The sequence below is a fragment of the Oncorhynchus mykiss genome, chromosome 5, assembly GCF_057628025.1.
Source record: "Oncorhynchus mykiss isolate SJ-2025 chromosome 5, ASM5762802v1, whole genome shotgun sequence".
Classification (NCBI taxonomy): Eukaryota; Metazoa; Chordata; class Actinopteri; order Salmoniformes; family Salmonidae; genus Oncorhynchus; species Oncorhynchus mykiss.
Genome location: NC_143026.1, coordinates 93,001,658 through 93,015,659, shown reverse-complemented (window position 1 = coordinate 93,015,659; position 14,002 = coordinate 93,001,658). Strand labels below are relative to the sequence as shown.

At 44.9% G+C, this 14,002-nt stretch overlaps 1 protein-coding gene across 1 annotated transcript in view; it reads right to left on the bottom strand.

Annotated features, from left to right (window-relative positions):
• Positions 1 to 2,859, bottom strand: part of LOC110524871 (ephexin-1) — a 35,722-nt gene extending 32,863 nt beyond the window's left edge. Inside the window, exons 1-3 of the mRNA XM_090236430.1 lie at positions 1,715 to 2,859; positions 1,500 to 1,608; positions 1,242 to 1,349 (exon numbers count right to left, since the gene is read on the bottom strand). Of these exons, the coding sequence (XP_090092556.1) occupies positions 1,242 to 1,251 (10 nt within the window). The 5' untranslated portion in view covers positions 1,252 to 1,349; positions 1,500 to 1,608; positions 1,715 to 2,859. The remainder of the gene's footprint in view (positions 1 to 1,241; positions 1,350 to 1,499; positions 1,609 to 1,714) is intronic.
• Between the last annotated feature and the right edge of the window lie 11,143 nt (positions 2,860 to 14,002).

Genomic DNA, 14,002 nt, shown 5'->3' with positions numbered 1-14,002 from the left:
ACAAGGCGAACTGGCACAGACAAACAGAAAATGCAGGTATATGTAAATACACAGGGGATAGCAGGGGGGGGGGGGGGGTCTAGCACAAAGACAGGTAAAAACAGATCCGTGTGTGACAGCTGGTCTTAGGATCATAATGAGTAAGACAGGGTGGACTAGATACTAGATCCGCACCCTGGCACTTCCCATTTTTTTTTTACAGGGAAACTGAGCTGCAAGAAAATTCAGCTGAACTGGTGTTGTTTCGACCTTCGACCTCTATCTATTAAAGCCTGCAAATAACTTGATCTTGTTTTGATGAGGCGGTAAAGGGTGATGAAAGTAACATATCCTCCTATATGATGTCGACACTTACTGAAATATTTTTCAATTTGGGTGCTGGTCATATTTTTTTTAAAGCCAGGTGCTGGTACCCAAGCAGTCAAACATTTTAGGAGCTGCCTGGCACTCGGCTCCCGTGTGTACCAGGATGGCCCAATTCAAGCACAGCATGTCTATGACCAGTGCCGGATCACCTCATCTGGGGCCCCGGGGCACCTACCTCCAGGGGGCCTGTCATGCCAAATAATGTCCCGCTGCCCCCCCCCCCCCCTATTAGCGTCTGTTGCTATATCAACGGTGTGATAACCCAAATACGTTGAACTGTGGAGATCATTACAGCCTAAATTATGTTCTTTTCATCCCCGCTATGCAAACAAAGCCGATTTCCGTGACATTCTTTTGATAAGCTAATAATATGGAAATATTACTTCAAACTACTTTTTGGGTACCTTGTTAATTAACATTTCAACATGAAATCCATGGCTTAAGCGTTGCTACGTTTTGGAAAATAGCAAAGAAAAGTGGTAATCTGCTTGACACATTAAAGTTAAACATTAAACTTACCTTACAGATCACAAGGTCGGCATCCCGACTCCCGGATGCTGACCTTCTAGGCAGAGTTCTTCTGCCTCCATTTTTTTTATTGGCCAGTCTGAGATACAGCTTTTTCTTTGCATTGGTGACCATCAGTCAACATCTGCAGGTCTCACGTCCGTACAGCAGGCGATAGGACGAATACTCGGCGGTAGGACGAGTACTCTGTTTGAGAATCATACTTAGGTAGCCTGGGTTTCACTGTGTGTTTGTGGGTGTTTGTTTCCGTGTCTGTGTTTCGGTTTTCGTTCGTTTCACATTTATTGTTTTTGTATCCGTTGTGTTCATGTTAAGTATTTCTTATTAAAAGAACCGTGGACACTTACCACGCCGCATATTGGTCCTCCGATCTTTCTCGCCTCTCCTCTTCAGATGAAGAGGAGGAAAGCCTTTACAGAGGGTCTTGAGGGTCTGGTTGGTCCATTCATCCAAACCTGGAGGAGGGGGTAGGAAAGAAATATCTATTGACAATGTAAGATGTTGAAATATGTATGATTGTGTACCATGGAAAACAAAAAACGAATTGTAAAAAAAAAAACTAAAACAAACCATTGGTAACAGAAAATAACGTATAACATCCGTACCTTGAACCAGAGTTCACGACTTCGGTGATTTGAGATGACCTCAGGAGAACCGTGGGTTTTGAAAATGTCTGTCAATCATCGCCTTGGAGGTGGCCTCGCCAGTTTCATCCTTGATGGGTATCATACAAAACAAAAATCGGTTTGGTTCCTACCACCCTTTTTAATGGGTTACAGATGGGAATGGAGAGTTAAGCACGTTCTCTTCCTTTACTGACCTTAATGGGTATTGCCTCAACCCACTTGGTAAAGTGATTGGTCACCGTCAGACACCAGCTGTTGCCAATCCTGGATTTAGTGAAGAGTACAATGAGTTCCACCCCAAACATTTAAAGTGTTACAGAGAAGTTGACTTTATTCTCACCCGTATCTGTGTCCTACAGTATGCAGATTCTCATATGTGTAAGGATACTGACACACAAACACATTTCTATAATATTGAACTCTGTTGTCGTCAAATAAAAGCAGCCATCACAAAACAACTTAGTAAAATGTGACTTGTGCCACGGTGAAACAACTGATGGGTTGACCAATCATGTGCCACGGTGAAACAACTAATGGGTTGACCAATCATGTGCCACGGTGAAACAACTGATGGGTTGACCAATAATGTGCCACTTTTTAAAATATATATTTTTCCTTTATTTAACTAGGCAAGTCAGAGAACAAATTCTTATTTTCAGGGGCAGAACGACAGATTTGTACCTTGTCAGCTCGGGGATTTGAACTTGCGACCTTGTGGTTACTAGTCCAACGCTCTAACCACTAGGCTACCCTGCCGCCAAGGTGAAACAACTGATGGGTTGACCAATAATGTGCCACGGTGAAACAACTGATGGGTTGACCAATCATGTGCCACGGTGAAACAACTAATGGGTTGACCAATCATGTGCCACGGTGAAACAACTGATGGGTTGACCAATCATGTGCCACGGTGAAACAACTGATGGGTTGACCAATCATGTGCCACGGTGAAACAACTGATGGGTTGACCAATCATGTGCCACGGTGAAACAACTAATGGGCATCAACTCCGGCGCCACAGTCTTCACCCTCTCAAACTTCTGGCAGACTAGACAGGTACTGACCTTTAGGCACAACGTGGCACATTGAAACATTGTGTGCTCTCTGATATGACAGTCAATGTCAGATATAATAGAATGTGATTGATAAACAAAAGGTTATTTAATTTGCCCAGCTGTCCACATCCTTGACAATCCCACTCCAGAAGAAGCGTAGGTTTATTTTGCCAAGGATACGCTTCACTCCGAAATGGCCAGCATGCATCTCCATCAGCACGGCCTCCTACTCCGTAGTGAAAATCACCCTCCTGTGTGGCTGGCCATCCTTCCCCTGTGATTGCCTAACAAGTTGGAAGAGAAGAGTTGTTGAAATACTCAAGTCTAAGTAAATGTGCACTGCTATTTTTCTTACTTTCTTCCTCTCTCTCCCCCTCTCTACCCCCTCTCTCCCCCCTCTGCCGGTCCCCTCTCTCTGCCCCTCTCTCTCTCCCCCCTTTCTCTGCCCCCCCTCTCTCTCCCCCCTCTCTCTCGTCCTCTCTCTGTCCCCTCTCTCTCCACCCTCTCTCTCTCGCTCTGTCTGACTGTCTGTCTAGTAAAGACACCTAGTTAAGATCAGTTGGAATGACCATAATGGCTTACACCTATCCATTTGATTGGTCAGGGTTAACTTATAGCTAGATAGCTCATTATGACAGACACATAACTACATGTATAGCTAGTAACACGTAGATGACCAACTAACTAGACTGACAATAGGTTGTTGAAAAATGGTTTGGACACACCTACTCACTCAAGGGTTTTTCTTTATTTTTTAAAAATTTTTTCTACATTGTATAATAATAGCGAAGACATCAAAACTATGAAATAACACATATGGAATCATGCACTAACCAAAAAAGTGTTAAACAAATCCAAATATATTTGAGATTCTTCAAAGTTGCCTCCCTTTTGCCTTGATGACAGCTTTGCACACTCTTGGCATTCTCTCAACCATCTTCACCTGGAATGCTTTTCCAGCAGTCTTGAAGGAGTTCGCACATATGCTGAACACTTGTTGGCTGCTTTTCCTTCACTCTGTGGTCCAACTCATCCCAAACCATCTCAATTGAGTTGAGGTCGGGTGATTGTGGCGGTCAGGTCATCTGAAGCAGCATCATCACTCTCCTTCTTGGTCAAATAGCCCTTACACAGTCTGGAGGTGTGTTTTGGGTCATTGTCCTGTTGAAAAACAAATGATAGTCCCACTAAGAGCAAATCAGATGGGATGGTTACTCTGTGTCTTACAAAGACACGGCGGTTTGAACCAAAAATCTCAAATTTGGACTCATACGACCAAAGGACAGATTTCCACCGGTCCAATGTCTATTGCTCGTGTTTTTTGGCCCAATAAGTCTCTTCTTCTTATTGGTGTCCTAAAGTAGTGGTTTCTTTGCAGCAATTCGACCATGAAGGCCTGTTTCACTAAGTCTCTTCAGAACAGTTGATGTTGAGATGTGTCTGTTACTTGAACTTATCCTCTGCAGCAGAGGTAACTCTGGGTCTTTCTTTCCTGTGGCGGTCCTCATGAGAGCCAATTTCATCATAGCGCTGCACTTGAAGAAACGCTCACAGTTCTATACATTTTCCGCATTGACTGACTTTCATGTCTTCGAGTAATGATGGACTGTTGTTTCTCTTTGCTTATTTGAGCTGTTCTTCCCATAATATGGACTTGGTCTTTTAATTAACAAATATGGCTATCTTCTGTATACGACCCCTACCTTGTCACAGCACAACTGATTGGCTCAAACGCATTAAGAAGGAAGGAAATTCCACAAATGAACTTTTAACAAGGCACACCTGTTAATTGAAATGCATTCCAGGTGACTACCTCATGAAGCTGGTTGAGAGAATGCCAAGAGTGTGCAAAGCTGTCATCAATATATTTTGATTTGTTTAACAATGTTTTTGGTTTAAAATATGATTCCATACGTGTTATTTCATAGTTCTGATGTCTAAATAGTCAAACTAAAGAAAAACCCTTGAACGAATAGGTCCAAACTTTTGTCTGGTACTGTATACAAATCCTTCCAAATCCTTCCAAATCAAATGTTATTAGTCACATGCGCTGAGTACAACAGGTGTAATCCTTACTTATGAGCCCCTAACCAACAATGCAGTTTAAAAAAAAATACGGATAAGAATAAGAAATAAAAGTCACAAGTAATTAAAGAGCAGCAGTAAAATAACAACAGCGAGACTATATACAAGGGGGGTACTGGTACAGAGGCAATGTGTGGGGGCAACGGTTAGTTGAAGTAATATGTACATGTAGGTAGAGTTATTAAAGTGACTATGCATAGATGATAACAACAGAGAGTAGCAGCGGTGTAAGGGGGGGGGGGGAATGCAAATAGTCTGGGTCGCCATTTCATTAGGTGTTCAGGAGTCTTATGGATTGGGGGTAGAAGCTGTTTAAAAGTTAGAAGCCTCTTGGACCTAGACTTGGGGTCTGGTACCGCTTGCCGTGCGGTAGCAGAGAGAACAATCTTTGACTAGGGTGACTGGAGTCTTTGACAATTTATAGGCCCTTCCTCTGACACCACCTTGTATGGAGGTCCTGGATGGCAGGAAGTTTGGCCTCAGTGATGTACTGGGCCTTTCGCACCACCCTCTATAGTACCTTGCGGTCAGACGCCGAGCAGTTGCCATACCAGAGATTGCATCACCTGTGGATCTGTTGGGGCGGTATACAAAATGGAGTGGGTCCAGGGTTTTTGGGATAATGGTGTTGATGTGAGCCATGACCAGCCTTTCAAAGCACTTCATAGCTACAGATGTGAGTGCTACGGGTCGATAGTCGTTTAGGCAGGTTACCTTAGTGTTCTTGGGCACAGGTACTATAGTGGTCTGCTTAAACCATGTTGGTATTACAGACTCGGACAGGGAGAGGTTGAAAATGTCAGTGAAGACACTTGCCCGTTCGGTCAGCTCATGCTCGCAGTACACGTCCTGGTAATCCGTCTGGCCCAGCGGCCTTGTGAATGTTGACCTGTTTCAAGGTCTTACTCACATCGGCTGAGGAGAGCGTGATCACACAGTCTTCCAGAACAGCTTGTGCTCTCATGCATGTTTCAGTGTTATTTGCCTCGAAGTGAGCATAGAAGTAGTTTAGCTCGTCTGGTAGGCTTGTGTCACTGGGCAGCTCCTGGCTGTTCTTCCCTTTGTAGGCTGTAACGGTTTGCAAGCCCTGCCACATCCAACGATTGTCAGAGCCGGTGGTGTAAGATTCGATCTTAGTCAGGTATTGATGCTTTGCCTGTTTGATGGTTTGTTAGAGGGCATAGCGGGATTTCTTATAAGCTTATAAGATTTCTTATAAGCAAGGAGTCCCCCTCCTTGAAAGCGGCAGCTCTACCCATTAGCTCAGTGCGGATGTTGCCTGTAATCCATGACTTCTGGTTAGTGTATGTACTTACGGTCATTGTGAGGACGACGTCATCGATGCACTTATTGATGAAGCCAATGACTGATGTGGCGTACTCCTCAATGCCATTGGAGGAATCCCGGAACATATTCCAAGGGGTCGCTGCAAAACATTCTCTCTGCCCCATGGCAACATTTGTAGAATTGCATGAAACTGGTTATAAAATTGCTACGTTTTCTCTACGCCCCACGGCAAAATGTGTAGAAATTTAAAACGTAAATTTTTTCTCTCTCTCGCTTCGGGCCCCGAAAAAAGCTAGAGCCACGAGACTAAGGGAAGATTTAGACATTTTACTGCTAATTTATGATGTGTCCATATGCTATCTGTGGGGGGCTGACCTCCAGGGTGCCACCGACTGAAGTGTTTATATGTTATCATAGATCTCCTGTCTATGACCAACTCTATCAGACTTGATGATGAGACATAGGTGATTGACTGGAATTAGTGATTTGGAAATGTTAGATATGATAAATGCAGGGCCGGTCCTGGCCGTTTTGCCTCCCTAGGCAAGATAAAAAAAAATGTAATTTTTTGCCCTATGTGGTAGGCCTGCCATTTAGACACCAACAAAAATAGATACCCAAAAGACATTGGCATTGGTCCCCGTTTACTGGTGTGTAGCCTAGCATGTCTCGGGCCCGCAATGGAATTTTATGAATGTCCATCCATGTGGTAGGTCCACTGTTTGTAAAACAATCAATTTGGCTATTTAACTTTATCTTTTCGTGCTCTTTTCTGCCCTCAGTGCCCTGTTGATTAAATATAAACCCAAAATGCCAATGACAATAGTTATCTTAAAGTCTATCAGGAGCAAATAGTGGTCAGTGGTCACCTGTGATGTGATCTAACTCCTCTCTCTGATTGATTTGCTAAACCTTGGATGGATTGGGGTCTTGAGGTCAGTTGTCAACATGGATGCCTGACTGTCTGAAGGTAGAGAAGTAAAAGCTTGGGAGCAGGGGTCTTGACTTTTTTTGGTGCCATCACTATGAACATTTTTTTTTTATTAATTAGTCTCAGCAGCATACATATTTAATGGAAAGACGAATGGCCAAGCCTATGGAATAACAGCTGCATCGTGCAGAGCCAAGCCTATGGAATAACAGCTGCATCGTGCAGAGCCAAACCTATGGAATAACAGCTGCATCGTGCAGAGCCAAGCCTATGGAATAACAGATGCATCGTGCAGAGCCAAGCCTATGGAATAACAGATGCATCGTGCAGAGCCAAGCCTATGGAATAACAGCTGCATCGTGCAGAGCCAAGCCTATGGAATAACAGCTGCATCGTGCAGAGCCAAGCCTATGGAATAACAGCTGCATCGTGCAGAGCCAAGCCTATGGAATAACAGATGCATCGTGCAGAGCCAAACCTATGGAATAACAGCTGCATCGTGCAGAGCCAAGCCTATGGAATAACAGATGCATCGTGCAGAGCCAAGCCTATGGAATAACAGATGCATCGTGCAGAGCCAAGCCTATGGAATAACAGATGCATCGTGCAGAGCCAAGCCTATGGAATAACAGATGCATCGTGCAGAGCCAAGCCTATGGAATAACAGATGCATCGTGCAGAGCCAAGCCTATGGAATAACAGCTGCATCGTGCAGAGCCAAGCCTATGGAATAACAGCTGCATCGTGCAGAGCCAAGCCTATGGAATAACAGATGCATCGTGCAGAGCCAAGCCTATGGAATAACAGATGCATCGTGCAGAGCCAAGCCTATGGAATAACAGATGCATCGTGCAGAGCCAAGCCTATGGAATAACAGCTGCATCGTGCAGAGCCAAGCCTATGGAATAACAGCTGCATCGTGCAGAGCCAAGCCTATGGAATAACAGATGCATCGTGCAGAGCCAAGCCTATGGAATATCAGATGCATCGTGGAGAGCCAAGCCTATGGAATAACAGCTGCATCGTGCAGAGCCAAGCCTATGGAATAACAGCTGCATCGTGCAGAGCCAAGCCTATGGAATAACAGATGCATCGTGCAGAGCCAAGCCTTTGGAATAACAGCTGCATCATGCAGAGCCAAGCCTATGGAATAACAGCTGCATCGTGCAGAGCCAAACCTATGGAATAACAGCTGCATCGTGCAGAGCCAAGCCTATGGAATAACAGCTGCATCGTGCAGAGCCAAACCTATGGAATAACAGCTGCATCGTGCAGAGCCAAGCCTATGGAATAACAGATGCATTGTGCAGAGCCAGGCCTATGGAATAACAGTTGCATCGTGCAGAGCCAAGCCTATGGAATAACAGATGCATCGTGCAGAGCCAAGCCTATGGAATAACAGATGCATTGTGCAGAGCCAAGCCTATGGAATAACAGTTGCATCGTGCAGAGCCAAGCCTATGGAATAACAGATGCATCGTGCAGAGCCAAACCTATGGAATAACAGATGCATCGTGCAGAGCCAAGCCTATGGAATAACAGATGCATCGTGCAGAGCCAAGCCTATGGAATAACAGCTGCATCGTGCAGAGCCAAGCCTATGGAATAACAGCTGCATCGTGCAGAGCCAAGCCTATGGAATAACAGTTGCATCGTGCAGAGCCAAGCCTATGGAATAACAGATGCATTGTGCAGAGCCAAGCCTATGGAATAACAATAGGGCTTTTATTGCTCAATCTAATTCATGCTGATAAAAATAATCCATAAAACTAATGGACACATGCTCAAACTTGCACACTTTAGACACACTTAAAGGGGCAATCTGTAGTTGCTACATCCATTTTTGGACTTATAAATTATATATATATATATATAATATATATATATATAGAACGTTTATATATACAGTGGGGAGAACAAGTATTTGATACACTGCCGATTTTGCAGGTTTTCCTACTTACAAAGCATGTAGAGGTCTGTCATTTTTTATCATAGGTACACTTCAACTGTGAGAGACGGAATCTAAAACAAAAATCCAGAAAATCACATTGTATGATTTTTAAGTAATTAATTAGCATTTTATTGCATGACATAAGTATTTGATCACCTAGCAACCAGTAAGAATTCCGTCTCTCACAGACCTGTTAGTTTTTCTTTAAGAAGCCCTCCTGTTCTCCACTCATTACCTGTATTAACTGCACCTGTTTGAACTCGTTACCTGTATGAAAGACACCTGTTGTCACGTTCTGACCTTTACTTCCTTTGTTTTGTCTTTATTTAGTACGGTCAGGGCGTGAGTTGGGGTGGGCAGTCTATGTGTGTTTTTCTATGTTGGGGTTTTGAGTTCAACTTAGTATGGTTCTCAATCAAAGGCAAGTGTCGTTAGTTGTCTCTGATTGAGAATCATACTTAGGTGGCCTGGGTTTCACTTTTGGTTTGTGGGTGTTTGTTTTCCGTGTGTGTGTTTGTTGCCACACGGTACTGTTTCGGGTTTCGTTCGTTTTCTATTTTATTGTTTTGTAGTCTTCAGTTTTTGTCTTTAAATAAACATTATGAACACTTACCACGCTGCGCATTGGTCCTCCGATCCTTCTCGCTACTCCTCCTCAGGAGGAATGCCGTTACAGAAACACCCACCAACAAAGGACCAAGCAGCGTGGTAACAGGCAGCAGCAGCGGCAAAGACCACAGGACTCCTGGACAATGGAGGAGATTCTGGATGGCAAAGGACCCTGGGAACAGCCAAGGGAATATCGCCGCCCCAAAGCAGAGCTGGAGGCAGCGAAGGCAGAGAGGCGCTGGTATGAGGAGGTAGCACGGCAGCACGGCTGGAAGCGTGAGGCAGCCCCAAAAATGTCTTGGGGGGAGCACACGGGGAGTGTGGCGAAGCCAGGTAGGAGACCTGCGCCAACTTCCTGTGCTTACCGGAGGGCGAGAGAGACCGGGCAGGCACCGTGTTATGCGGTGGAGCGCACAGTTTCCCCAGTGCGGGTGCATAGCCCGGTGCGGTACATTCCAGCTCTGCGTATCGGCCAGGCTAGAGTGGGCATCGAGCCAGGTGCCATGAAGCCGGCTCTACGCATCTGGTCTCCATTGCGTCTCCTCGGGCCGGCGCACATGGCACCAGCCTTACGCATTTTGTCCCCGGTTCGCCAGCACAGCCCAGTGCAGGCTATTCCATCTCGCCGCACTGGCCTAGCTACGGGGAGCATTCAACCAGGTAAGATTGGGCAGGCTCGGTGCTCAAGAGCTCCAGTGCGCCTGCACGGTCCAGTCTACAGAGTGCCACCTCCACGCACCATCCCTCCGTTGGCAGCCCCCCGCACCAGGCTGTCTCTCCGTCTTCTGCCTACAGGTGTTCCCGCCAGTCCAGTACTGCTAGAGCCTTCCTCCTCTCCAGCGTCGTCTCCCATCTGTCCTGAGCCGCCAGAGTCTCCCGTCTGTCCTGAGCCGCCAGAGTCTCCCGTCTGTCCTGAGCCACCAGAGTCTCCCGTCTTTCCTGATCCGCCAGAGCCACCAGTCTGTCCTGAGCCGCCAGAGCCGCCAGTCAGCCAGGAGCCGCCAGTCAGCCAGGAGCCGCCAGAGCCGCCAGTCAGCCAGGAGCCGCCAGAGCCGCCAGTCAGCAGGAGCCGCCAGAGCCGCCAGTCAGCCAGGAGCCGCCAGAGCCGCCTGTCAGCCAGGAGCCGCCAGAGCTGTCAGCCAGCCAGGAGCTTCCAAAGCCTTCAGTCAGCCAGGAGCCGTCAGTCAGCCAGGAGCCACTAGAGCCGTCAGACAGCCAGGAGCTGCCAGAGCCGTCAGTCAGCCAGGCGATGCCAGAATCGCCCTTCACTCCGGAGCTGCCGGAGTCTCCCGCCTGTCCTGCGGGAAAAGGAAGAAGTTCAAGATGACGGTCAATCACCCTCGGTCTTGGGCTCCATGCAAGATCTCACCTCGTGGGGCATCAATGATCATGAGGAAGGTGAGGGATCAGCCCAGAACTACACGGCAGGACCTGGTCAATGACCTGAAGAGAGCTGGGACCACAGTCTCAAAGAAAACCATTAGTAACAAACTACGCCGTCATGGATTAAAACCCTGCAGCGCACGCAAGGTCCCCCTGCTCAAGCCAGCGCATGTCCAGGCCCATCTGAAGTTTGCCAATGACCATCTGGATGATCCAGAGGAGGAATGGGAGAAGGTCATGTGGTCTGATGAGACAAAAATAGAGCTTTTTGGTCTAAACTCCACTCCCCGTATTTAGAGGAAGAAGAAGGATGAGTACAACCCCAAGAACACCATCCCAACCGTGAAGCATGGAGGTGGAAACATCATTCTTTGGGGATGCTTTTCTGCAAAAGGGACAGGACGACTGCACCGTATTGAGGGGAGGATGGATGGGGCCATGTATCGCGAGATCTTGGCCAACAACCTCCTTCCCTCAGTAAGAGCATTGAAGATGGGTCATGGCTGGTTCTTCCAGCATGACAACGACCCGAAACACACAGCCAGGGCAACTAAGGAGTGGCTCCGTAAGACACATCTCAAGGTCCTGGAGTGGCCTAGCCAGTCTCCAGACCTGAACCCAATAGAAAATCTTTGGAGGGAGCTGAAAGTCCGTATTGCCCAGTGACAGCCCCGAAACCTGAAGGATCTGGAGAAGGTCTGTATGGAGGAGTGGGCCAAAATCCCTGCTGCAGTGTGTGTAAACCTGGTCAAGAACTACAGGAAGCGTATGATCTCTGTAATTGCAAACAAAGGTTTCTGTACCAAATATAAAGTTTTACTTTTCTGATGTATCAAATACTTATGTCATGCAATAAAATGCAAATTAATTACTTAAAAATCATACAATGTGATTTTCTGGATTTTTGTTTTAGATTCCGTCTCTCACAGTTGAAGTGTACCTATGATAAAAAATGACAGACCTCTACATGCTTTGTAAGTAGGAAAACCTGCAAAATCGGCAGTGTATCAAATACTTGTTCTCCCCACTGTATATATATACACACACACTACCGGTTAAAAGTTACAGAACACCTACTCATTCAAGGGTTTAGATTTATTTTTTTAAACTATTTTCTACATTGTAGTATAATAGGGAAGCAATCAAAAATACTATGAAATAACACATTTGGAAACTTGTAGTCATCAAAATAGTGTTGAACAAATCTAAATATATTTTATATTTGAGATTCTTCAAATAGCCACCCACAGCATTCTGCAGCGATACGCCATCCCATTTGGTTTGGGCTTAGTGGGACTATCATTTGTTTTTCAACAGGACAATGACCCAACACACTTCCAGGCTGTGTAAGGGCTATTTGACCAAGAAGGAGAGTGATGGAGTGCTGCATCAACTCATCACCTGACCACAACACAATTGAGATGGTTTGGGATGAGTTGGACCGTAGAGTGAAGGAAAAGCAGCCAACAAGTGCTTAGCATATGTGAGAACTCCTTCAAGACTGTTGGAAAAGCATTCCAGGCATAACTGATTGGGAGAATGCCAAGTGTGCAACGCTGTCATCAAGAATCTCCCTTTTAGATTTGAATTTTAGATTTGAATAATCTAAAATCTAAAATATATTTTGATTTGTTTAACACTTTTTTGGTCACTAAATAATTCCGTATGCGTGAACTTGTTTTATTCCCATGTTTGTGAACATTATCAATGTAAACAAACACTGTATAGCCTCATAGCATGGATAAAACAATTATTTTTATATCATGGATGGTCAGTCCTCGCATCCATTGCTCTGTCTATTAATCTGAGAGTGGTTACATTTCTCCAGGCCCATCCCTCAGCTTTTTTTTTTTTTACCAAAACAGAGACGGGGCAACCATTTTGTTATTGTTTCATCTGTGGATTTGCCCTTTAAACAGCTGCGTATTATTAAGATATCAAAGTGTAACCAACTAAAAGGTAAACAATAGGCCTTTAGCAAATGCAGCACATGGTATTTATTTTTCACAGGTAAATATAACTTTTCAGTGGTGCTCAAAGCCATCCAATGAGAATCAATGAGCCCAATCAGTCGTCCATGACAACAGAATCGTCAACAACAGAGTAGGGCTGGCTAATAACTCCTTAGTTTTGGGGTTATGCTCAGGTAAAACAATTTGGCCAATCTTTTCATCCATATTTCCAAGTCCTATTCTTGAAGATGAAGGGGTATAACATTTATTGGAATGAATGGAATTCTAATCGACTTATTTAGTTTTTAATGTAAAGATATCCAGTTGAAGTCGGAAGTTTACATACACTTAGGTTGGAGTCATTAAAACTCGTTTTTCTACCACTCCACAAATTTCTTGTTTACAAACTATAGTTTTGGTAAATTGGGTAGGACATCCACTTTGTGCATGACACAAGTAATTTTTCCAACAATTGTTTACAGACAGATTATTTCACCTATAATTCACTGTATTACAATTCCAGTGGGTCAGAAGTTTAGATACGTTAAGTTGACTGTGCCTTTAAACAGCTTGGAAAATTCTAGAAAATTATGTCATGGCTTTAGAAGCTTCTGATAGGCTAATTGACATCATTTGAGTCAGTTGGAGGTGTTCCTGTGGATGTATTTCAAGGCCTACCTTCAAACTCAGTGCCTCTTTGCTTGACATCATGGAAAAATCAAACAAAATCAGAAAAGACCTCAGAAAAACAATTGTAGACCTCCACAAGTCTTGTTCATCATTGGGAACAATTTCCAAATGCCTGAAGGTACAATGTTAATCTGTACAAACAATAGTACGCAAGTGTAAACACCATGCGACCGCGCAGCTGTCATACCGCTCAGGAAGGAGACGCGTGCTGTCTCCTAGAGATTAACGTACTGTACTTTGGTGCGAAAAGTGCAAATAAATCCCAGAACAACAGCAAAGGACCTTGTGAAGATGATGGAGGAAACAGGTACAAAAGTATCTATATCCACAGTAAAACGAGTTCTATATCGACATAACCTGAAAGGCCGCTCAGCAAGGAAGCCACTGCTCCAAAACCGCCATAAAAAAGCCAGACTACGGTTTGCAACTGCACATGAGGACAAAAATCGTACTTTGTAGAGAAATGTCGTCTGGTCTGATGAAACAAAAATAGAACTGTTTGGCCATAATGACCATCATTATGTCGGAGGGAAAAGGGG